General features: G+C 41.5%; 1 protein-coding gene across 1 annotated transcript in view; it reads right to left on the bottom strand.

Moving 5' to 3' along the window:
• Positions 1-23,825, bottom strand: part of VAPA (VAMP associated protein A) — a 49,894-nt gene extending 26,069 nt beyond the window's left edge. Inside the window, exon 1 of the mRNA XM_067547833.1 lies at positions 23,431-23,825. Within this exon, the coding sequence (XP_067403934.1) occupies positions 23,431-23,506 (76 nt within the window). The 5' untranslated portion in view covers positions 23,507-23,825. The remainder of the gene's footprint in view (positions 1-23,430) is intronic.
• Positions 23,826-25,525: the final 1,700 nt, after the last annotated feature.

The raw sequence follows: 25,525 nt of genomic DNA, 5'->3' as shown, positions 1-25,525 counted from the left end.
TTTTTCCCTTGCATGGACTAGATCCACCATACTAACAACACATGTTATAAACACAAACCAGGTCCCTAAAGATGCCTTTTGCAGAATACTTTCTCAAAACTAAAGCAGTGACTCTGAAAAAGATTTGGGGGTCATGGTGAATAATCAGCTGAACATGAGCTCCCAGTGTGGAAGAAACCCATGCATTTCTACAGACTGGAGACTGACTGGCAGACAGCAGTTCTGCAGAAAAAGACCTGGGGGCTACAGTGGACAAGAAGCTAAATATGAGTCAACAGTGTGCCCTGGTTGCCAAGAAGGCTAACTGCATATTAGGCTGCATTAGTAGGAAGACTGCCAGCAGATCGAAGGAAGTGATTATTCCCCTCTATTTGGCATTGGTGAGGCTACATTTGGAGTACTGTGTCCAGTTTTGGGCCCCCCACTACAGGAAGGATGTGGACAAATTGGAAAAAGTCCAGCGGAGAGCAATGAAAACGATTAGGGGGCTGGAGTCCATGACTTATGTGGAGAGGCTGAGGGAACTAAGCTTGTTTAGTCTGCAGAAGAGAAGAGTATAGGGGGATCTGATAGCAGCCTTCAACTACCTGAAGAAGGGGGGTTCTAGGGTAGATGGAGCTAGGCTGTTCTCAGTGGTAGCAGAAGACAGAAAAAGGAGCACTTGTCAGAAGTTGTGGTGGGGGAGATCTAGGTTGGATATTAGGAAAAAAAATTTCACTAGGAGGGAGGTGAAGCACTGGAATGGGTTACCAAAGGAGGTGGTGGAATCTCCATCCTTAGAGGTTAAGGCCCAGCTTGACAAAGCCCTGGTTGAGATTATTTAATTTGGGTTGGTCCTGCTTTGAGCAGGGGGTTGAACTAGATGACCTCCTGAGGTTCCTTCCAACCCTAATATTCTATGATATATGACCAAAAGAGCTAATACTGGGATACATAAACAGGGGAAACTTGAGAAGGAGCAGAAAAGTTATTTTACCGCTCTTTATTTGGCACCAATGCAGCCACCACTGGAATACTGTGTTCAGGTTTGGTATCCACAATTCAAGAGGGATGTTGATAAATTGGAGATGGTTCAGAAAAGATCCATGAGACTGATTAAAAGAATAGTAAACATGTCTTACAGTGACTAGACTCAAAGAACTCAATCTATTTAGTTTAAGAGAAGGCTAGGGGTGACTTAATTGCAGTCTAAGTATCTACATGGTGACCAAATAATAACGGGCTTTTCGATCTAGCAGAGAAAGGTATAACACAATCCAGTGGCTGGAAGTTGAAGGTAGACAAATTCAGACTAGAAATAAGGTGTAAATTTTTAATGGTGAGAGTTTAACAATTAACCATTGGAACAATTTACAAAGGGTCATGGTGGATTATCCACCAATGACAATTTTTAAATCAAGATTGGATGTTTTTCTAAAAAGATATGCTTTAGGAATTATTTGGGGGACGTTTTGTCTTATGTTATACAGGAGGTCAGACTAGATGATCACAATGGTCCCTTTCTGGTCTTGGAATCTATTATCTTGAATGACAGTGGGCTACAAGAGTCCAACCATGCCTGCAGCCCAAGATGTAGAGGCAATGGATGCATGAAGGGCTGCGGACATTACCTCATTTTTTATTATTCTTTATTTAAAAGACTTGCCATTTCTTTAATCAGACATTAGGGTTCCATCAACTTTTGAAAGTTGAAATTATAACAGATATATTTGTAGTGGACTAACTCTCCTTCGCACCCACTTCCTCCTATGCTTTTTTCAGACAGTTCTCTGGAGGGTTCACATAATACTCCAGAATGGTTTCAAATTACTCAAAAAACCTGATTCTGAGGTTCCTCCTCTGTAGGTTCTAATCCCAAGTCTGAAAGAAAATTGCTCTTGCTCCCAGGATGATAAATAAAAGTATCCTCTCTGCATCCTGGGCCTTTTCTTGTTCCTTTTGGAGCCATTAACTAAGATTTGTATTCTGTCGAACTGAGAGAGAGTCCCTTCGCCTTTCAGGTTCTAATAAATAAACTGGAGGAAGATGGAGCATCATTTGTACAAGTGCTCCTCACCCAAACATTTAAGTCATTAGGTCCAGGAGTCTCATATGGATAATCTGTTTCCAGAGGACAGGTAAGTGTTAAAACTGATCTTTTTTTTTTTTAAAACCGTTTCTGCCATTGCCACAGACAACAACTAATCAAACAGAGTTAGCAAGGATGTTTCCTATGGAACAAAAAATACTGAACAGTGAAGGCTCCTGGATTTAATGCGGCTGCATCCCATTAATGCGGATCTGTATAGAAAATATGCAGAGAAACAATCATTTCCCATAAATGATTATGGCATCAAACACATCTTATGTAAACAGTTTTTCCAAATGGAAAAAAAAGACTTCAAATCAATGTAAGACCAATATTTTTATCTGCGAAGGATTGACACTGTATATCATGATTTAAATACAATATAGAATTATTAAATTATGCATGCTTAGACTTACTGCTTTAAGCAAACAACAGAGTAATATGGAATGTTATTCTACAACATCAAGCAATATCACCCCATTATATCCATTTCAATGATCATTTTCTGACTTGTTGATTTGACCATGTCACCATTCTCTTTAGATCTGTCCACTGGCTCCCCCTTTTCAATTGCATCAGACAAACTATTTGTGTGAAGTTTCCAGGAAAGATCACAGAACACATCATAACCCCCACAAATACCCAAACTTATGCACCGTATTTGCAAGGTCAGACCCATATTAAGTCTCAAAGGAACACCTCCAAAAATATCTTCTGGAAAAGGAACAAATGTTTCTGGAGAAATGAAACTTGCAGTGATGTCCTTCACTGCCAGTTTGCTGGTCTCAGAACAAGGAAGGGTGAAGGAATCGTAAATTTATGGCAAGACTGATAGTTTTGTGACCCTACTTGTCTAATGTGGATTTTTTTTATTTTATTTTTTTTTTGGAAAGCTTGTAAGGTTTGGAAGAAAGCTCCGTGCTAAGGGAAAAACAGAGACAACCAAGGAGGATTAGTTGCTGTTGTTATTTCTTTGTTTCATTATCTATTTTCTCTCTCTCTCTCTCTTCCTATTACTCTTGCGGTGCAGCTTTAAAAAAAACAGTAAGCAATGGCACCTCATAGAAGACAAACTAACATTATAAATAGTAGAGGATTTATTAATGGAGATTCTTTATATCCTAATGAGGAGAGGATGGAAGAGAATAAAATATGGGTAGGATCTGATGAGAAACTATCAAATGAAAGAGTCCCATTCAATTACATCACATGATGGCAGACTCAAAAAGTCACAACAACAAATTTTACGTACATCAGAAACAGGAAGCCTGCTAAACAAGCAGTGGGGTCACTGAACAATCAAGATGCTAGAGGATAACTCAAGGAAGATAAGGCTATTGTGCAGAAACTAAAATTCTTTGTAACAGTCTTCATGGCTTAGGATGTGGGGGAGCTTCCCAAACCTGAGCCATTCTTCTTAAGTGACAAATCTGAGGTTGAGGTATCAGAGGAGGTTTTGGAACAAATTGATGAATTAAACAGTAATAAGTCACCAAGACCAGATGGTATTCACCCAAGAATTCTGATGGAACTCAAATGGGAAATTGCAGAACTGTAGTATAACCTATCATTTAAATCACCTTCTGTACCAGATGACTGGAGGATAGCTAATGTGGCCCCAATTTTTTAAAAAGGTTCCAGAGACGATCCTAGCAATTACAGGCTGGTAAGCCTAACTTCAGTACCAGGCAAATTAGTTGAAACTATAGTAAAGAATAGAATTATCAGACATATAGATGAATACGATTTGTTGGGGAAGAGTCAACATGGTTTTTATAAAGGGAAATCATGCCTCACTGATCTACTATAATTTTAGGAGGGGGTCAACAAGCACGTGGACAAGAGTAATCCAGTGGATATAATGTATTTAGATTTTCAGAAAGTCTTTGACAAGGTCCCTCACAAAAGGCTCTTAAGCAAAGTAAATGAACATGGGATAGGAGCGAAGGTCCTCTTCTGAATGAGTAACTGATTAAAATATAGGAAACAAAGGGTAGGAATAAATGGTCAGTTTTCAGAATGGAGAGAGGTAAATAGTGGGGTCTCCCAGGGGTCTGGTACTGGCACCAGTACCGTTCAACATATTCATAAATGATCTGGAAAAGGGGTAAACAGTGAAGTGGCAAAATCTGCAGATGATACAAAACTACTTAAGATAGTTAAGTCCAAAGCAGACTGCGATGAGTTACAAAGGGATCTCACAAAACTGGGTGACTGGGCAACAAAATGGCAAATGAAATTCAATGTTGATAAGTGCAAAGTAAAGCCCATTGGAAAACATAATTCCAACTATACATATAAAATGATGGGGTCTAAATTAGCTGTTACCAGTCAAGAAAGAGATCTTGGAGTCACTGGGGATAGTTCTCTGAAAACCCACTCAATGTGCAGCAACAGTCAAAAAAAGTAACAGAATGTTGGGAATCATTAGGAAAGGGATAAATAATAAAAGACAGAATATATCGTATTGCCTCTTTATAAATCCATGGAACACCTACATCTTGAATGCTGCATGCAGATCTGGTCTCCCCACCTCAAAAAAGATATATTGGAATTGGAAAAGGTACAGAAAAGGGCAACTAAAATGGTTAGGGGTATGGAAAAGCTTCCATATGAGAGACTAATAAGATGAACTTTTCAGCTTGAAAAGAGATGACTAAGGGGGGAATAGAGGTCTATAAAATCATGACTGGGGTGGAGAAAGTAAATAAGGAACTGCTATTTACCCCTTCTCATAACACAAAAACTAGGGGTTACCAAATGAAATTAATAGGCAGCAGGTTTAAAACAAACAAAAGGAAGTATTTCTTCACACAGTCAACACACAGTCAACCTGTGGAACTCCTTGCCAGAAGATGTTGTGAAGGCCAAAACTATAACGGGGTTCAAAGAAGAACTAGGTAAGTTCATGGAGGACAGGTCCATCAATGGCTATTAGCCAGTATAAGCAGGGATTGCTGTTTGCCAGAGGCTAAGAATGAACAATAGGATGGATCACTTGATTACCTGTTCTATTCATTCCTTCTGAAGCACTTCGCATTAGCCACTGTCAGAAGACAGGATACTGGGCTAGGTGGACCATTGGTCTGACCCAGTGTGGCTGTTCTTATGTAGAGGAACCTGCATCTACTGGGCTAGCCAAGCTCATAGTTATAAAGGCTGCTGTTTCCCCTGTTACAGCTTTGCTGCTGCTCCAGTCTATGACCTGCTCCTTGAAGAGAGACATAGGAATTATTTTTAAATACATTTATAGAAGCAATGTATAAGCACCGGGGAGAAAAGCAGAGCAGGGCATGAGCACTCATGCTTGAAGCCCCTTACTCATGCAGTAATGCTCTATGAGCTTTAAAGACTTGCTGAAGTGGTTTACTCTCCTCCCTCTCTCACACCAACAGAAGTATTACCTCACCCACCTTCTCTCACTAATACCCTGGGACCAATATGGCTGCAACAACACTGCATACAACAATGAAAGATCCCTTAATACTGACATTTTAGTGCAGCATCACAGCCTTTTGGATCACCCATTCGACTTGGCAGGCTGATGGTGTGAGCAACAAGACACTCAACAATTTTACGTGGATGAAGGGTGTTGTCAGGTTCAATAAATGGCCAACGAGGCTAAACTGATACACGTAAAGGGAAACTGGAACAAGAAAAGCTTAATTGCATGACCACCAGCAGATTCCAGCTATTTTTGTGGTCTACTGGCACATGCAGGCTGACAGTAATGCAGCTCTGCTGCATTGGTAAAAAGCAATCAGCAGGTATGGCAACAAGGCAGGTTGGGTTAGACGACATTAACCTAATGAAGGTTAAACAGAACACAAAGACTACAGGCACTGGTAGGCTAGCAGTATGAGCTAGACTGCTGTGCTGCATCCTGCAAAAAAGAGGGAAAAAAAACCAATGGTAAAACGGAGGACTGGATTAGGCCACACTTGAGGGAACCAGGAACTGGAGAGCTAACGGTACCAGAAGGCTGGAAGCAAGGGCCTGAATTATATATTAATCATCTCTGCCTCCCTGAAGAAAAGCCAGTGGGATGAGTGGGAAAGAGTGGGAAAATGGCAGGCTAGGCTGTGCTGCACAAACCCACCACATATGAGAGGTATAAAAGAACAGGGTTAGTGCACAGAACCTTCAGGTTGCCCAGATGTAATACTAAGTGGTATCAAATACAAGGAATCAATCATTTGAGGAAGTATGTTTTATGTAACTGTTTTGGTTTCAGAGTCTATGGGAGACAAAGCTGCCCTCAGCAGGAGGGCACTGGCAGAACCATTTAAGGGGCAGAGGTTCGAAATACCAATAACCGCCATGGCTAGCTAAGGCCCTTCCTGGAAAAACCAGGACAAAAATACCTGGTTACCATAGCAATCTGAAAGGACTGGGCATCCTGCACCATATCTATTTCCTGCCCTTCTGGTTCACCAGCCTCTTGGAAGCACTCCTGGACAGAATGCAGTCAACAGAAAAAAAAACCAAGCATGGATCTCTGGCTTGTTGCTTCTTAAGTGCCATGTCCTGCAGCTGAATTTCTACCCAAGCAGCTTAAGACTTGCCTGTAATGTTGCTACTGTTAGAGTCAGCCCTTGCTGCCATGCTTCAACTTAGCCTGGTGTACCACGAAGCCAGGGACAACTGGCTTAAAGATTCTACACAGTTATCTCCTTCTGTTGTAAGGCTGCCCCTAAGAGCTTAAGGCTTGCCTGCTACTTTGCTGTAAAGTGGGGGAGGTACTGCATTACTGAGCAGCTGAGCCATGTGCAGGAGCCCCTTTGAGCTAATTTGGGCCTGTTACACTGCCATGGTTTCTACTCAAATATAATTTTTTCCTGCCTGGAGATAAAAGAGAATAGGCCTAGAGGAACATCCTGCTTGTTTGCAGGCAGTTTTCTGAACAATTCCACCTGCTATCAGTACATTGTGAAGTTAGAGAGGTTTAATACAAGGAGTACATTGAAGATGGGGGAAATTGTCCCCATGGAAGATTACGTTTAATTGACAGTTAAATTGAGTTTGATAACAGTAAGAAAGCAAGTTGTAGAATGTAACTGACATTTTTTCCAGACATGCAAGTTCAACTTTTGCAAAGGGAACGTGTGTATGTAAGCATATAAACACAGAAACTATCACAAAACAGTCTCCCATGACTAAAGGAAAAACTGCCACCTTCAGTTTATTTATGTACATAATATACACCTAAGAATACCTATAACTACAAAGGAAGCTATTACAATCATTTTTGTACAGTTCATAATTCAGAAGCTCCATGACAGTTTCTTATAAATTTAGTTTAAAGTCTAACCTTACAATTATCAGTAATCTCAGATGTTGAAATATATGTGAAACCCTAACTGTTGCTCTACAAGTACCAAAAGCATCTGTTTCATGCACGGACCATAAATCTACTTAATTTGTACATTAGCATGATAGAGTAGTATATTCAACTACAACTGAAAATTGTAAATACACATAAAAGCAAAGAATTATTAGAACTGGCATACAGAATCCAACTCAAAGTAAAACCGTAGCCGCAACATGGTTTCCGACACTATAACTTCCTAACAATTGCTGGAATTCTAACATTTGTCTGAATCATGACATCTGAGGAGAAAGACGCATGTAAGAGATCAAATTAATAAGGAACAGGGTTCACGCTAACTTACAGGGCAATAGTTGTATCCTGCATCAAGAACAAAGTTACGACCTCAAACAGGGAGCATCCAAATGTTCTTATACCCAAAAGATTTAGGCAATTTTTCTAAAAGTCATTTAGTGATTTTGAGGTCCCTTGCTTGAAATATCTATTAAGAATAGTGGCTGTACTCAAAGCGCTGAGCAAAGTCTCAAGTCAGACACCCAAAAATCAATAGTTACTTTTGAAAATTTGACCCTACTGATTAAATGTTTGATGTAAATGAGCTAAAATGTTTGAAGTTTGTCAGTCAGACAACAGTTAGCAACCATGTTCTGAGGACAATATCAAAAGAGAAAAGTGAGATGAGTAAGTCAGTGAAAAAAAACTTATCATTGACACAACAGGAATATATGATGAACTGCGCTAACTTTGTTCCCCACTCTGCTAAAGCTAAAAATAAGAGAAATAGATTTAACACTGAAAAAGGCTGAACTTTCCTCCATCCCCTGAAGAAAGAGTATGTGACATAAAAGCAGATTTGCCATTTCATCTGTCTCACTCTGACCAGAAATTCAGAAAATAATCAATCACTATCCCTATTTGATAATATCTGAATGTCTGACTAAACACAAACAACAGGTTCAAAGATTCCTATTCAGAGAAGACAAAATTATAAATAAGGAAACTAAATTTACCCTTATCCATTGTAGAAATTCACTGCTCCATGAAGCTTGGAGTTGATGGAAAGTAGCAGACAGATTCTCCAAATCAGGAGAGTAGTATAAATATCGGAAAAAAATATCCAAACAGGTTTTTTTTCCCTTTTAAAATATAGAGAAGAACATCACGAGAGCACCTACAGAACACTAAAGAACTCAGTCCAAAAGATAAACTGAAAACGAAAGCAAGTTAGTTACATAGTATTTCATCATTGTGTTCATGGACACACAAAGTCACTGCCCAGTCTCTCTTTGGTCACAAAGTAGCATCTCAACTGGGGAGCCGGCAACAACTTTCTTGATTAGAACCTCGATGAAGATAAAAAATAGTTGACTTCATCGATATTTATTCATGAATAGTAGAATTCATCTAGAGGGAGAGGACTTTGAGGCCTTGCACACCTTTACGGGGCAAGTACAACACTACTGCCCTGATCACATCAAAAAGCACACAATATAATAATTTACTTGTCTCCTTTAAAGGAGTCAAAGCCTGCAATGAGTGCTTTTTCTGTAGTAGTATAAACTGAAATACTGTACATTCAACAACTACTTTTCCAGAGTGAGAGAGGGCTTTGGACAAAGAGCACAGAGACTTAATGTGTTAAGTAGAAGGCCATATTTCTTTTGGGAATGAAGTTGGAGCTGACTGGAAAAAAGCTGAAGGCAAGGCTGCTAAACACAAAAATCTGAAGTTCACTAACCTTCCAAGCCACTGTGTTAGAATAAAAGGCAAACTTGAGAAAACAAAGACACTTGTACTGACTCAGAATATAATTTCTTAACAGCTTCTACGGCTAGATTGGGATTCCACTGTTCCCGTGGGTGTCATATTGGGGGGCCTCTGAAAAGATATTGCTTTCAGAAGCCAAGACATATAGGTAAGGCCCTACTTGAATTGCAGGATGATTGTCAAAAATTGAGGCTGAGCTGTGAACAAGCCATGAAGAATTGCAGAAAAGTAATAATGGATCTTATAGGTGAAATAGCTGGATGGCACAGGAAAGAATGAGATACCTACTATTTGCTGCTGAGACTTGCACTTTCAAGAAACTGGAGCTCAGATCTTTCTGCAAACAATCTAAGGTAAATCCATAATGTCCTTCATGGACAATCTTCAGGGACTGGGAATTCAGAATAACCAAAACTCAAGCCAAACTGATCCTTCTGATCATCCTGGATGCGAGAGGTAACAGTGGAAAGGATCAGAGATCAGATTAGAGAATTGGTAGTGCATTCACTGTAGCCTCTGAGTGAAAATATTTGCAGAACTTGGTTATCTTCCCTACAAACTGGATTACAACACGAGTCTCCAGTTGTGGAAGGAACCAACTCTATACAATCTGACTGAAGACTTGCTGGTTTATCTCCTATTCTCCCACCTCTAGCTCATAATGGCTAAGCCATTCAGTCTATCAGTACCTCTGAGACACAAATCCAGGTGGTCCAACATCTGCAATTTAATCTTTCACTTTTTGTTCTTCTTGGAGGTGAGAAGCTGTAGTAGTAGTTATATCATTCTCCTCATAAATATCTGACTCAGAGGGGCCTTTGGGATCAAGTTGACATGTACATGCCCACAATTCCAGAAAGTTGATTCTAGACTAGACTCCAGAACAGAACACCATTTGCCATGTGTTATGTAAGATTCCATCTGAGCTCCCAATCCTGACAGGCTGTCAGTCATCATGCAGATTGCTGGTTGATCTGTCAAAGATTTTCCCCTTACAAGTGGGAAGATCTCTATTTTTAACCTTCAGAGAGACCCTGTCTACCTCTCACAGAAGTAGAAGCCTGAGAAGCAACATCAATGCAATTTACCAGGCTTGCTTGTAGGGGGTACTGACAGGCCACATGGAAAAAATTAAAATAAATGTTTTACCTGCTTCTGAGCCAGGAAAAAGCCTAGCAGTTTCAAACCTGGCAGAGCAACAGATTCCCATTCAAAGAATCTTTGTTTACATCCTTATATTGGTTCAAAACCTGCCACTCACTTTATGGTGTCAGTGGCATGGTGAACATGTATAACATTAACCACTTAATACACAAAAGATAATACAGGCTCAATGTCATATCTTATGGTAATTTGAAACATCACGGGGGAGAACTCCTTCAGTCCAACTGATACGAAATATTTATATTACTATATCAATGCATGCTTACACTTCAACACAACTTGAATTAAGTGCTTCTGTACTCAACCAGTTATACTTTATTGTGTAAATACAATAATATTATGTTTAAAAAAACTGAAAGGTATTTGACAAGTTTCAGAGGAGTAGCTATGTTAGTCTGTTTTCAGCAAAACAATAAGAGTTCTATGGCACCTTAAAGACTAACAAATGTATCTGGGCATAAGCTTTCATGGGCAGAATTTGTATTTGTAATTTGGGATGGTAATTATAAACCAAACAAACCAATACACATACACAGTAAGAAAATAAGTAACTTTTTGCCAAAACTACTAAAGACTTAATTTAAGTTAGCTTTAGAATTTAAAAGCACAAGACAGTAAGCCTGGTTTATATTCAATCGCTACACCTCCTGGGCTCTTTTTAATTGAAAGATATCCCCCACACATCCATTAAGAAGTGACAAGTTTTCTTTGATGCTCATTTTCAGTTATTTATATCAAAGGTCCACACTTCTTTTTGTTAATTTCAAACTTGCATTCTACTTTCACTTAATGGCAATGTTATTCCTACTGAATAGTATGTCTCCACATCAATTGGAATTTGTTACAGTTTTGAACACATTCTTATTCCCCTGGGATGAGGAGGAAGAAAGAGAGAAAATAAGTCTTAAAATTTTACACTGATTCTTCTCCCCTTCCAAGAATTCTCTCATTGATGTGGCAACAGAAGAGTGGGAAAGAAATATTTTAAGACTGCTAAATATGAATGTTTAATAAAACAGATAATGTCCAAGGCCAGCATCAGCTACTGCTAAGTATAAGTGGATCGACCATTATACTTCAGCGGTGTACTGGCTGGGACATGTTGCTTTACTGCAGGAACTGCAACATTTTGCCTAATCCAAGTAAACCAAGTAACTGATGAACTAGGCAGAGATGCTCACAGGAACTCCTCTTCAAGAAATCACACAAAGAATGCCAGACTGGTACAGCAAAACTGGATAAGCTACTGGGAATGAAGGACAGGACCCCCGAGGTTTTCACCTGATATACCACCAACACAGACTTGGTGGGGCTGAAGCACAGCAAAAGTCTCAAGGTTATTCAGCAAGTCCAATAAGCAGCACCATAGGGCATAGATGCCATCTGAAATATGGAATTTCCAGGCTGGTTTGCATACATCTTTCTGGCCTATGCTGCAGCAGGAAAGCTATTCTTAAAATGATATATAAGGTATCAGAAGAATTCATTTTAATCATCTCTGACTGCCCAGCTATTATGGCCCTAGTACCAAGTCAGTCATACTCTCCACAGAAAATCCAATCAAAATCAGCAAAACTTATTCCAGGGAGCAGAGTGCTACAAAAACTTGCTATCAAGGAGACCAGCCTCAAAACAAGGGATATTCAGAGTAATTATCCTAATGCAAGAACTCAAAAAGCACTCTCCTGGTCACCACTGCTTCCCTTGTGAGTAAAGTTCCAGTAACAGAGTGAAAGCAACTTTTTGCAAGTTTCATAATTCTGCTCCTGCTGTGAAGAGATGTGTATGCAATTTATGTTATTATGGGGACTTTGGAGGGAGATATTTTTTCCTCTTCTCATCCAGTAATAGCAAGCAGCCCATGAAAGTTTTTTTTTTAATCAAATTAGTTTCATTTTTTGTTGCTGCTGTCCAACCACCTCTGCCTGGTACAAAACACAAAGTCCATCCACTTTTTAAATGCAAGCCCAGATAATAATACCTAGCTCTTAGATAGCACATTGCATCAGTAGATATCAAAGATATCAAAGGAGATCAGTATAATTATCCCCATTTTACAGCTGGGGAAACAGGGAGATTAAGAGACTTGTCCAAGGTCATCTAGCAGTAGAGTGGCAAAGCTGGGAATAGAACCCAGGGCTTCTGACTCCCAGTCAAGTGCTCTATCAAATAGGCCACATAAGTACAAGCCCCCTCACTGTATGAATAGCTCATTGCAGCTTCATAAGCAAAATCCCATATACTGTGGGTTTTAACCCAGGGGTGCAAGGATTCATTAGAAACATAGAGAAACTGAGACGGATACTCAAGTCTTCAACAGTTAGTTTTAAATGCACTGATGGGACTGACCTATCTTTAAGTTACTCAGGAAAATACTAGACCATCTGCTTTCAAGTAAAACAGTATTCTTGGTAACCTACTCCATCTGATAAAGAGCCACAAAATGACTCTCAGTATCCTCACATCATGTTCAAGAAAAAGTAATACAGTATACTCCCGATTATCCAAATAGCAGGAGAGGGACAGATTATATTCAGATAATCAGGAATTCAGATAAAAGCAACAGCACAGTGTGCCCTCTACAGGTCCACTGTCATGGCTCCACTCACTCCCTCCTGTGACAGCAGGGCTGCAGAAGACTCTCTGTGCTGCCACTTCTGCCTCTCCATTATTGCAGGTACAAGCTGCAGGAGGGAGGCTGCAGTCCTGGCAGGGCAGAGCAGGGACCACCCCCAGCCCAGAGTCTTCTCTGCCCCACCAGGACTGCAGCCTTCCCTGCACCTTGCATCTGCAGGGGGCTGCAGAGGGCTACCTGCATTGCTGCAGGAACCATTCAGCAAGAGGATAGCCTCCCGCACAGCTAAGTCTCTGCTCTATTATCCAAATCTCTTCCCAGCATGCAAAACTAGGAAGGGATTCAGATAATGCAGGTTCAGATTATAAGATTTTTGGAAAAATCAGGAGTATACTGTATAACAGTACCACAGTTCATTTCAAAATGGGTCTCTCACTCACACACACACACACACACACACACACACACACACACACACACACACACACACACACACACACACACACACACACACACACACACACACACACACACACACACACACACACACACACACACACACACACACACGACCTAACCAAATTTATGACAAGGAAGTGAAATGGCATATACTAGGAAAAAAATCCCAAAGATATAAGAAAAGAACTTCCATTTTCAATCAGAATTATCACCCCCATTCTATTTTAAATTCATATATATATATTAAATATATCTATTTTAGCATGGACAATATCAAACATAATTGATAATACCATTATCTACTCCTTTTCTAAATTTAGCTCCAGTATTTGACTTGACTCTTGTGGCAATGAATTCAACTCTATGGGCTATGTGCATGAAAGAGTATTTCCTATTTGTTCTAACTTTACATGACTGATTTCATTGAGTGACCTCTCCTTAGTACTACAAGACAATGTAGAAATACAATCTAGAATTTTAAATATCACAGGCAAGTTTTTTTTTAACTTCTTCCAAGGCTAAAACCCAGTTTTTTATGATCTCTAGGCATATTTAAGTATCACCATATTTCAGGCCATCTTCTCCAGACCTTTTTGGGCTAAGTGTCAAACTAGATGTTACTCCAAGTGAGGCGATACTCAGTTATGCCAACATATATTTTCTGTTATTCTTTATCTTTTTAAAAATTCACTCATGTATCTAAAATGCTGTTTTTGGTTCCACAGCTGTATACATGGAAGAATTGTCCAAACTTCACTGCCAACTGTATTCAAGTTGAATTTCATACGCTTCTAGTTTCATTTCTAAATAAAATGATTTAAAGCATAATAAAATCAAGAGTGAAGGACACCCCCTCCAGCTCACATTCCAAACATCTGAACCTAGCCAACCAGAATTTTACAAAACAAAATTTTATCAAAACATTCACTTTTGGACTAAAAAGCACAAGAAAACTTAGCTGAAAGTTCTTCTCCCCTCAGAAATCAATGCCCAAATACAGAAATGTATGGTATAATCTAAATTGTTATAAATATCCCTCCCACACAAATTGTGTCTTAATTATACCAGTTAAGTTTTGTGACAAAGAAAAAACAAACCAAAAAAGTGGAATTTATGAACTACAATATAACATACTTGTTTCTACCTTCCCATTTTCAGTAAGAACTGTGCAGAATGCCACAACTTGCATAACTGGGCCAACTTTCTGTTGATTTTGTATACGCAACTAGAATGTGTGTGTTTGGTTTATTTTAAGATCACAGCTGTCTCATTTGAGAACTTCCACTATGGGTAAAGAAAAATTAATACCAGTCTATCATTAGTCCATTAAGTCACATATTTCATAATTTTCCTCACTATTTTCGTATAAACTAAGCTCTCCTTAGAGTATTTTCTTCCAACTGATTTTGCAGCTGGCAAGAGGAGTATACTGCAATCCTTTAAATGGCTAGGGCTTGAGATGTTTACAAGACAGCTATCAAATGACTAAATTAGCCAGAAGTTAGTTTATAAGGATATCAACCACCTCATTCAGCACAAACCATTTAGAGGACAGTGCTACATTGAAACACATCCAATATACTATATACCCGCTGCCTTGGCTGCTGGCCACCCGACAGTGCTATCTTTAGAATCTGCTCTGAGGTTCTGTTTTTCTTAGTGGCCTTAAACAATAAAAAGGATCTGACCCCCTTTGGCTCTCCTTCAGCCTGCCACTCATAGTACTGTAGCTGGCTAGAACTGTCAATTTCACTCTCCTCTTAAACTATGATTAGCAGCATAAAGAGATCTAGGATCATGTATGTGGTATTTCTCTAGCACAGAAGTCCCCAAACTGTGGGCCATAATCCCCTAAAATTTTCAGGGGGTGCAGTGGGGCCTAGGCCAGCCCACACAGGGGCAGAGAGGAAGCACCACCCAGCCCTGCTCTACCCCCATCTCCATTCCAGCCCTGCCCCCCAGCTGCAGCCCTGAGCCCCACACCCCGCTCCTGGCCACAGCTGGATCCCGGCCATGGCAAAGGCCCTGTTCGCAGCCCTGGCCCCTGGCTCCCAGCCCTGGGCCCCTGCTTCTGGCCCTGCTGACAGTCTGGGACTTAACTCACCTCATATTAAATCAGCCTTGGGCGAAACGCAACAATTTCACCACTAAAAATCAAGAAAAAATTGCTCCACTGCTGGTAAAGCACCCCACCTCAGGAATGCCCTTAACATGAGTTAACACCAAGGGTTGAAAAGTTTAGACACCCAGGCGCTGGGAAGTTTAGGGAGGATACAGAAAGACCCAGCAAAGGGCAAGATAGACTCTGACCAGTGAATTTATGCTGACCATCTGCACAAACAAAGAGAATCAAAAATAAGTCTCAATTTGGGCATAAGAAAAAATGGAAAGAAAGACTTGAGCAGGAAGGGGAAAACATAGGTGCCAGTGTGTGATTATTTAAATTTTATTACCATGGGGTATTTAGTAATGGGATAGGGTTAGTAAAGTTAAAGGAGGTAGCTAGCTTTATCTATATAATGGAAATGGAAAACAATGCTTTCGGGGGAGAACCATCGCTGGACTGCAGTTCAACATCAAGCTGCCAGAACTCTTACCCCTCTGCGTGACCATGACGTGCAGAGGCATCACCGGCAACCCCAGACAAGTGGATCCTGACCGGCCACTAGGTGAAGTCTGTCTGTATACTGGAAGTGGTGAGCGTAACAGATGTGCTTAGCATATGTATTGTGTGTGTGTGGCTAATCAATAGATGTTTAGAGCACAGCTGTGTAAGGCTCTTTCACTTGGAAAAGATCCTGCACAGCTGTCAAGCCGCAAGTCCTGTGGGTAGGGTGGGTGTCTTATACCCCAAGCTCTCGGTAGGGAAACAGTGGGGGTACCTAAATTAACCGGGTGACACCTTTAGCCCTCAATAGGGTGTAGGTGGGATGCCCTCAATTTTTGTGGATAACACCATGCCCCATTCCTGGCTCTGCAGCTGCAGCTCCAGCCCCCACCCCAACCCCAGTTTGGGCCCCAGCTCACAGACCCCAACCGCAGTATTGGCCTCACCCTGACTCCTGATTGCAGCTCCTGGGGCGGTGTGGATCAAGAAAGGGGGGGACATGACCCCAAAAATTTGGGGACCACTGCTCTAAAACCTTCAGATGGGATAAACTGAGCAACACAAAACTCCTGTTAATTCCAATGAAAGAAGGTAGCCTTTTGACAGCAAATGCTCTAAGTATTTATTGATATATTTTTCTATCAGACTAAATAGCAAGACATACCACTATTACAAGCATAACTTGTCACACTATTTTCAGCTTTAATAGCTGTAAGAGCAGTCAGTATTAAAAACACAGACAGTACTCCTAACTTACCCGTCTATCACTCAGTTTTCAGTTCTGTCCTAATTGTGTGATTATGAGATGACAATGGTCACAATACTTCCCTGAAAATACTGACTGGTCAAAGTTTTTTAAATGCTGAATTTTATTTTTTCTTAACACATCTGTACCAATCATTATTACTTTATCTTAAACTTCATTTCATTGAGTAGCTACTACAAAAACGTATAGACTATTAAAAGTTATTTTGGGCCAATAATCACTTGATTAAATTCTATGGCCTGTGTTGGGAATGAGGTCACACACTTTCGGCCTTAAAAAATCAATGACTATTCACCAAACCTTATATCATTCTATGTGAAGTGCAATATCTATCTCAGTACACGGTACTAACACTTAGCATTCAGAAACATGAGGTATAAAAGAGTCCATTTTATAAACAGTGAAATCACAATTCCGCCCATAACCATTTTCATCAAGTTTTCCCTATGCAATCTAATATTTTGGTTTTTATAATGTAACTACTATGACTTTATTGTCTGTTATTTTTGTTCAGTAACATTTACTTCACAGTGAAGTCTGAGACAGCACAATTCAATACTAATCTACCACAATCCTGTTGGCACTTTGGGCAGAGCCAAAAGATGACCCAATCTAGACACACTCAGATAAAGCATTCAGATTACATTTAAGTTCAAATCTTGCCTACACAAAAAGACACAGCCTGGGCCAATTTTGGCAACAGATCTTGAAGGCAGGGGATAGATTTAACAGTGAGCTATTTTTACTCTTAAATTCAACCTTCTCGATTTGCAGTAATGCATATCCTGTAGCTTTCAGCATTATCAACAGCAATGCAGTAATAACAAAACATACTACTGAACTCCAATCCTTATTTGATATTGTTCTAATAATGATGGACATCTATACTTGACATAAGATATTTTGTTTCCCTACAATATTTTATATAACGTGAACATGTTAATCTGCATGAATACAGGTTATAACAGGAGACAATTTTACACTCTTCTGATGAGTTTAGATTACTAATCAGATGGATGAGAAATGAAATCTGATCTGCTATACTGATCATTATTGGTGACAAGGTGATTTCAGTCTGTATTTATTAATGTTTTTATTCTAGCCTGAAACATGACAAAATCAGGAACAAAATGGAAGAACTACACCACTGTACTCTTCCTCACATTTGTAATGATACTTTATTTACACTTTCAAGTAAGTGACCTTTTCAACAGCAACATAACTGGATTTCACATTCCTGTAACCAGATCTTCAATGAAGAACCATCAAGAATGATCCCTACTCAAAAGAACACATTTTTAAAAATCTGAAAATATTCCTAATATACACCCTAAATAAGATCCTGGTTGTTAACCCTTTAAAGCAGCGGTTCTCAAACTGGGGAGTGGGCCCCCTTAAAGGGGCGTGAGATGGATCATGCGGGGGCGCCATGGGCAGAGTCTGGCAGGAATGGGGGGACAATGCCCCTCAAACTTATGACGATGGAGCAGTTTCCACCTCCTGGGTGAGGGGCGCCGGGCTGAAAGCGGGATCGGGCAGCGGTGGGGACCCCAATGCCTCACACGGGCAGCACCGGGCAGGTGTTGGCAGTGGGGGACCCTTAGGAGGGGAACGGAGGCGGGGGAGGCTGCTGCAGGCGGCAGGCCCGGCACTGCTGGTGGAGCAGGAAACAGAGCCAGTCCACCTCCACACTTTGTGTAGCTGCTTCCATCTCCAGTGGGAGCTCTGCTCCCGGCAGCCGCCGCCCACCTCCCACAGCAGCAGCAGCCCCGCCGCCCCTGCTGGGCACGCTCCCCATACCGCTGCCGCTCTGCAGGCTTCCGGAGGCAGCAGCTGCATCTGCGCTGTTGCCCGAAGATAATCCCAATGATGAGGTGCGATTCCCCGCCACCGCCACCATTTTTTCTAGCAGGTCACATCAGGCTCCAGAGCTGCGGGGAAGCTGCTGCTACACCTTGCCCCCTCAAATTAAGCAGTCAAACTCCGCCTAAGATATGTAGGCCCTGTTTTTTTCTGAAAGTTGGGGGAGATTCGGGGGAATGTAATTGTTACACGAAAGTCAACAGGGAGGCTCCATTTAAAAAGGTTGAGAACCGCTGCTTTAAAGAGACACCATCAAGTCAATAAGCCCCAAAATTCAGGCTTAGTAAATGGAAATTTTCATACTTATTTTTAAAGAGACTATATTTAAACACCCCTCTTCAATGTTTGTAACTAATATCACGGTATTATGCTAGTGTAAGAGAGCCAGAAAATGAAGGTAACTAGTCTATTTTCATTGTCCAAATTGAGGAAAAAGCAAAAGTTGTATTTTTCGTTTTTTTCATTTCTAATAATTTGAGGTGTTAGTAATAAATAAAAAAAAATTTTAAACTTCAAGAGAAAAGAGTGAGTAAATATTTGGTGATATAAATAGTTACAAACTACTCCAAATTAAATGTCTCATATTCCATGGGTTACTAGAAAGACTTAGAACAAGCAGCAACATTTTAACAGGATGGCCAGGAGTACTGCTATTAAATACTGGCAAAATGAGCTACTTGTTAATGCAGTATTGTAGCCGTGTTAGTCCCAGGATATTAGTGAAAAATGGTGAGTGAGGTAATACCTTTTATTTAACCAACTTCTATTGTGAGACAGAAACTTTCAAGCTTACAGTGAGCTTTTCTTCCGGTCTGGGAAATGTATTTGTTAATGGTGAACTATGATAAGACATTTTGAAGAAATTTAGGTAGTGATGCAAAACACATACCTTGTTTATTATTGACTTAATTGTATTTTTTAAGGCTGGAGCACTTCATAGATAAGAAAAAAGGACTGACACCCTAAAAGTAACTTCAATTAAATTCTTGCAATCATAAATACCTTTAAAAGTTTAAAAAAAAAAAAAGCATTTATCGATTTAATGAGGACCATGCTGAGATTCTATGACACTTCAGAGCTTTAATACAAAAGCTTGAAGTGTTCATAACAAACAAACAGGACAGAAATTTGTTTACAATCATGAGATTCATGGTAGATTAAAACTGCAGCTTCAACGTGTGGATTTAGCAGAATCAGAACACCCATCAATTACTGAATGTATCAGTACTGTATCTGCATGACTGATGTAAGAGCCTTATACTATACAGTGAAGTTATTCCACTTTCCAAACTAGTGAATTTTAAGCAAATAATATATTTTCATATCTTTCAGTCAAATACCAAGTCACTATAGCTACACCTTCTCAGATCTCAAGTTATAAACAAAATGTTTTAAACTGAGAGGTGGAAGACTGCTCTGGTGAAGATTATATGGTTCAGTGGATAAGCCATTTGACTAGGAGGCAAGACCTGGGTGCTATTCTCAGCATTGCCAGTGGCTCATTCAGGAAATCACTTGAACGCTGTGCCTGTTTCTTCATTTGTTAAAAAAAGATTATAATTATACTTACTTTCATCGAGTTTTGACATCTACTTATGAGAACAACCATGTAATGAGTAAAGTTGATGAGTCTCACAGGCTCAGCTATTACCAACTACGTCAGAAGAGAAAACTAGTTTTGCCTGAGCAAGCAAGAGGATATTAAGACAGAATATTAAGATAGTAAGACTGATAGTCTTTCATTCATGGTGGGAATATTTACATCAGACACCATGAGACATTTTCTTAAACCCGTATGAACTCCAAATGGTAACAGCTCCTTGTTCAGGCCTTATACAGCAATTGTTGATTAAGGTTCTGAGTAATTAAGTCAGTTAGCAAAGATGCTGACTATCTTTTTCATCTGTACAGAAAGCAAAAACCTGGAAAATTTCACTGGACGTTGCCCAGTTTAAAGTCTTTAGAGCTTCCTGACAAGACTGGTCCCTGAATAACTCACTGCCTACACCAAAGCATGTTAACACTTTTTATACCCTCATTCTATAATCACAAATGTCAAAAAGTAAATCCTTTGGGGGCAAAAACCTGTTTTTTTCTGGACTCTAAGAATCCCAATCTGGATGTCTAGTGTGCACATCAAGTGTTTGACTTTAGGAATGCTATATGAGTCAACCACTTTCCTTTCCGACCCATCAAAAGAACTTCAGCAAATCAGCTGCGATCACAGTAAAACATTGGTTTTTTTGCTAAAGCAATACAAATTTGCCATATTGGATCTGAAACAGAACCTCTTTTAAGGTGCATTACCTATTACCAGCTTGTCTATTTGGTATAAGAGGAGAATATATTAAAAAGTTGGAGGAGAGAGATTGTAAGTTATTTCATTGGAGAAATGGTGTTTTGTTTGTTAAAATACATCAGAACAATGTGCAATTAACATAAAAGGGGTACATGCTGGGACAGCATGTAGAATAAGTGAACTGACCTGCTGTATCCGAAATGCAATAGGTTTGGTCCTTCTATACAGTAAAAGACCCCACATTTCGCTTCATGTTCTACTCAAATATTCCCTTACACAAAAGCCTTCCCAACACCCGTACTTGCCTAAATAAAGTTTACACTTAAAACAATTCATGTATCTCCCATTCTGGAGGTGCATACTAAGACTATTTGTTTGCTTACCATATCCTCCTATAGGCTTTGCAATCCAATGATTATTCAAGGATAGCATCTCTTAAATCTCAACAGTTCTGTTTATACCCAGTAAATGTTGCTTACTTTTGGCTTAAAAAGAGATTCTAGGTTGATACAACAGAAACTATACATACTAGCTTTGGTTCAGCATGCATCTACCCTTGCTCTACGCTTCTTGTGAAGCAACAGGGTATTGAAATGTATAATACAAGTGCTGCCATTCTCTAAGAGCAGTTACAATTTTGGGGCCTGCTAACCCCAAGTCTGAAAAAGACTTTAAAAAACCTGGCAAGGTTTTAACAATGTACAACATAAAAATGTTGGGTGTATCGGAGAATATGCAATTTAAAAAAGCAATACCAAAAATTATATATATATATATATATATATATATTAAAGTGAGCATTCCAGTTGGTTTATTTTTAATTGACTTAATGGAGAGAGAATAATTCAAATCTCTGACATAAAATTATCATTTATTGTAAATCTGTCTTCTCTGATGAGCAATCTTTAAGCCTTGTTGAGAAAATGTGGGCTACCTAAAGCTATTATTCAGGAACACAGTTGTCCTCTGTAAGACACAAAATCACACCAGTTTATTCTACTTGCCCATTAAAGGGGTTCTACAAATAAGCCAGCAAGATGATTCTAAAATTCCCAAGAAACACAAGAAAAGACTGCCTTGCTCCGCAAAATACTATAAATAGAAAATGAACTTGAAGAATAAACACTGTTAAAAGTACAAAGTTAAATATAAAGGAAGACTCAAAGATTAGCTAAAAAGCATAAGAATTATTTGAAGAATTAAGAAATGTATATTTATACAAATAGGTTTATTTATACTTCCTCAAAATTAACAGTAACAGTTAAGTTTCAGAGTAAAAGCTCCAACTAATAAATTGCTGGCATAATGCCCATTGTCAACCTGTGTGCACTGGAAATCATCACATAATTATGACCACCACAGCATAACTTTATTTTGGAAGGTGAGGACCAAGGAGCCTGTTTTCCTAGCAACTGAATGTATTGGTCTGTTTGTTCCCAACCTCCGTCCCTATATTAGTTGGGGTTCATCAGAGAACAGTGTAATTAATCAGAGCCTATTTTAAAAGAACTGTTTGAAGCCAGTCTCAGTAAGACTACGCAGCTAGCACCCCACAAATAAATATCTGACACAGATGCTTCTGCAATTCTCACAGTCCTTCTCTTCACGACTAAAAGTTTATGAACTGCCTGCTGAGACCCTCCGAAGGATCAACCTACAACTGCTCTGAAATACACCCGCATCGTGTCATCTGCCCGCCCAAAAGGGTCAAACTCCACCCGGAAAAGGAAAAGGAGCCGTGCAGTTGCAGATCCCCGAGTGATACCAGCGGATAATGGTGTAAGGCAGTACCACTCCCTCCCGCCTACAAATCAATGTTAACAGCTGGTCTTAGCCCAGCAGCTGCAAACAGAGCGGGGCTGGGGCTAGGGCCAGGGAACAGACCTGAGGACACCTGGTAAAAGGGGGAGCATCTCTCCTCCCACCCCCCTCAACACACACACACAGTGACAAGGCTTCACCTCCCCCCCACCCCCGGGCGCTCCTACCTGCTCCCGGGGAAGACGCGCCCGGCGGGTTTCGGGCTAGGGGAGGGAGCAATCCCCGCTCTGCGCCCCCCGGTCACTCCCGCTCCCGGGCGATGGAGGCCGGGCTGCCCCATCCCCTCGGCCGGGTGTGTCCCGAGGCGGGGCAGGTTTAAGAGCCTGGCTGCGGCGCACGCTGCCGGGACGAGGGCGGAGGGGCCCGGCTCCCCCTTGCGGACACTGGGGCGGAGGAGGAGGAGGAGGAGGAGGGGGGGGGCGGTTTGTTTGCAGCGCGCCGACGGCTGCTGCGGCATCTGCCCGCCTCTCCCCGGAGCCGGGCCCACGACACACGATTCCCTGCGGGATCGCAAGATGGCGGCGGCGGAGCCGCGTCCCGGTCACCGGCTCTGGCGGCTCCCCGCCCCGCAGAGAGACCGCGACGGGGCCCTGCCGCCGCCGCCGCCTCCCCCGAGGAAGCCGATGCGCACGCAGGGCCGGCCCGGCCACGGTCCCCCCCTACCGTAGCCCCTCTGCACCGGGCGGCCCGGCCCGGCCCGCTCCCCCGTACCTTTGAATTTGAGATCGGTGGGCGGATCGAGCACCAGGATCTGCTCGTGCTTAGCCAGAGCCCCAGCGGCCGCCATCTCGCTCGCTCACTCGCTGGCTGGCTGCCGGCCGCGGGGGGTGGGGTGGGGTGGGGGGAGGGTAGGAGGAGCCGGGCGGGCAGCAGAGGCGCCACTCGCTCACGCCGGGGAGGGGGAGCAGGACTCGGCTGCGGAGCGGAGCGGAGCGAACGGCCGTCGCCTCGTTCCCCCTCCGCGGGCGCGCGTTCTGCCGTGGGAAGGGCTTGATTCAACCCCCGCTGCCGCGGCCGCGCGCGCCCGGTGATCAACAACGCCAGCCTCGCTGCGGGTACACGACGAAAGCAGGCAGGCAGTGGCAGAACCCAGCTGACGCATGCGCGCTTTCTCCTCAGTCCCTCCTCGCCCCCCCCCCCGCCACCGTCCGTTGACAGCTCGCTAGACTGGAGCTCGCGGCGGCCCAGCAATCACGCGCTGCCTCAGCTGAAGCAGCAGGGGGCGCGTGAGCGGGAGGAGGCAGACGGGGAGCGACTCGAGGGGAAGGAAAGAAGAGCGCAGGCGCCAGGTGTGGCCGCGCCGGAAGTGGTGTTCGACGTGGCCAAAGTTCCGCTTGAAGACTACAGATCCCAGCATGCAACACGTTGCCGGCGTTGGAAGCACTGCATGCTGGGAATAGTAGTCTTTAGGGGCCACAGCAGAGCGCAGGGGAAGGGGAAGGTTCAAGGTAGCTGCAATTAGCTTGGTTGGCTTCCGCTGGGTGCGAAAGCGGGGGAAGATTCGTTCTCTGCTGCAAATAGCGCTGCCTGCAGCAGGTTTGCCGTCTGCCTTAGGAAAAGATGGAAAGAAAAATAAGCCCATTTTACCATAAACACAGGCTGTGTGAATTGCAGCTCTGGCTTTTCAATGGCCCCCAGCAAGCCCGCCGGGCCCCAGATAGGCAAAAATTGGACTGTCCCCGTGTAAGACTAGTAGGGCCACATTCCTACCAAAGAGTGTCCAGTATCCAAGGTTGGAAATAAGGAAAACAGGCAACACTTTGTAGACAGAAACACAGGGAAATTCATCCCCTTCTCCTCACTTTAAAACATAAAAAGGTATTTCTCCCTTTCACTCTCCCATTCTTCTTTGTGGGGTTTGTATTTTATACATGTACTTCAAAACAATACTCTCAGTGGGTAACAAGACATAGGATAACATTATTTGCAGTGAAGAAGAAAATAAGGATCAGTCAAAAGCTGATTAAAATAACGTGGACAATGATCCACGCAAGGTCTTCCTCAGCCAAAAGAGGAGTGTAGTACTGTAAATCTTACACCTCGACTTCCCTTCTCTTTCTGCCCCCCGCGACCCCTGGCACAGAATGTCTACCTAAATGAGTTCTTAAAGAGTGGAGGAGAGGCAATGGAAATGATGACAACCCCAGCGCAGTTTTAACAGCTATATTGCTTGCAATCTAGTGAAAATATAGGAACAGTACAATCATATTTCAAACAGTATTTCCTAATAATAATAATAAAAAACAGACCTCAAATTTAAACTTTGTGTAAAAAGAATTGGATATCTCACTCCAAAAGGGACAGTGTGACAATTCCAAATGGAAAACTGACAATATTTCCCACATTGCTGGGGAGTAGAATTGTGTCCTATCACTGGCTACAAATGCTGAAAAGGAAAATCTCTAAATACTCTTGTTTGGTTAGGACCCATATAGTTTATGTTGGTAATCTGGTGGTGGAGCTGCTGGATGATGTGAGCATGAGAATGTTTGAGGTGGTCCTGCCAGAACTATTCTGGAGCCGTCTTCTGCCCTGACTTATTTTATGGTACTCGAAACAAGATTCTAAATTGTTTCCTTTTCCTTATTTACTGTAAAACATTTCAAGTTGTCTCCTGATCAATGTCTATTAAGAGTTTTCCACTTTTTCCCACATATTCCGGTTACACACAAACTGGTAGGTAAAAATATTTTCTGTCAGTTTTATTTTTCTGCTCTTTACCTGGATACTTACCCTATTACATTCCCTTTTTTTCTTCCTCTATTACATTCCCTCTTTTCCATTTATTCTTCTTTGTATTCACTAA

The sequence above is a fragment of the Emydura macquarii genome, unplaced genomic scaffold (assembly GCF_026122565.2).
Source record: "Emydura macquarii macquarii isolate MOO-44397 ecotype Brisbane River unplaced genomic scaffold, CSIRO-AGI_Emac_v2 contig_212, whole genome shotgun sequence".
NCBI classification, from domain to species: domain Eukaryota; kingdom Metazoa; phylum Chordata; order Testudines; family Chelidae; genus Emydura; species Emydura macquarii.
Note: the sequence above shows the minus strand (reverse complement) of the source record. Positions and strands in the feature narration are given on the sequence as shown.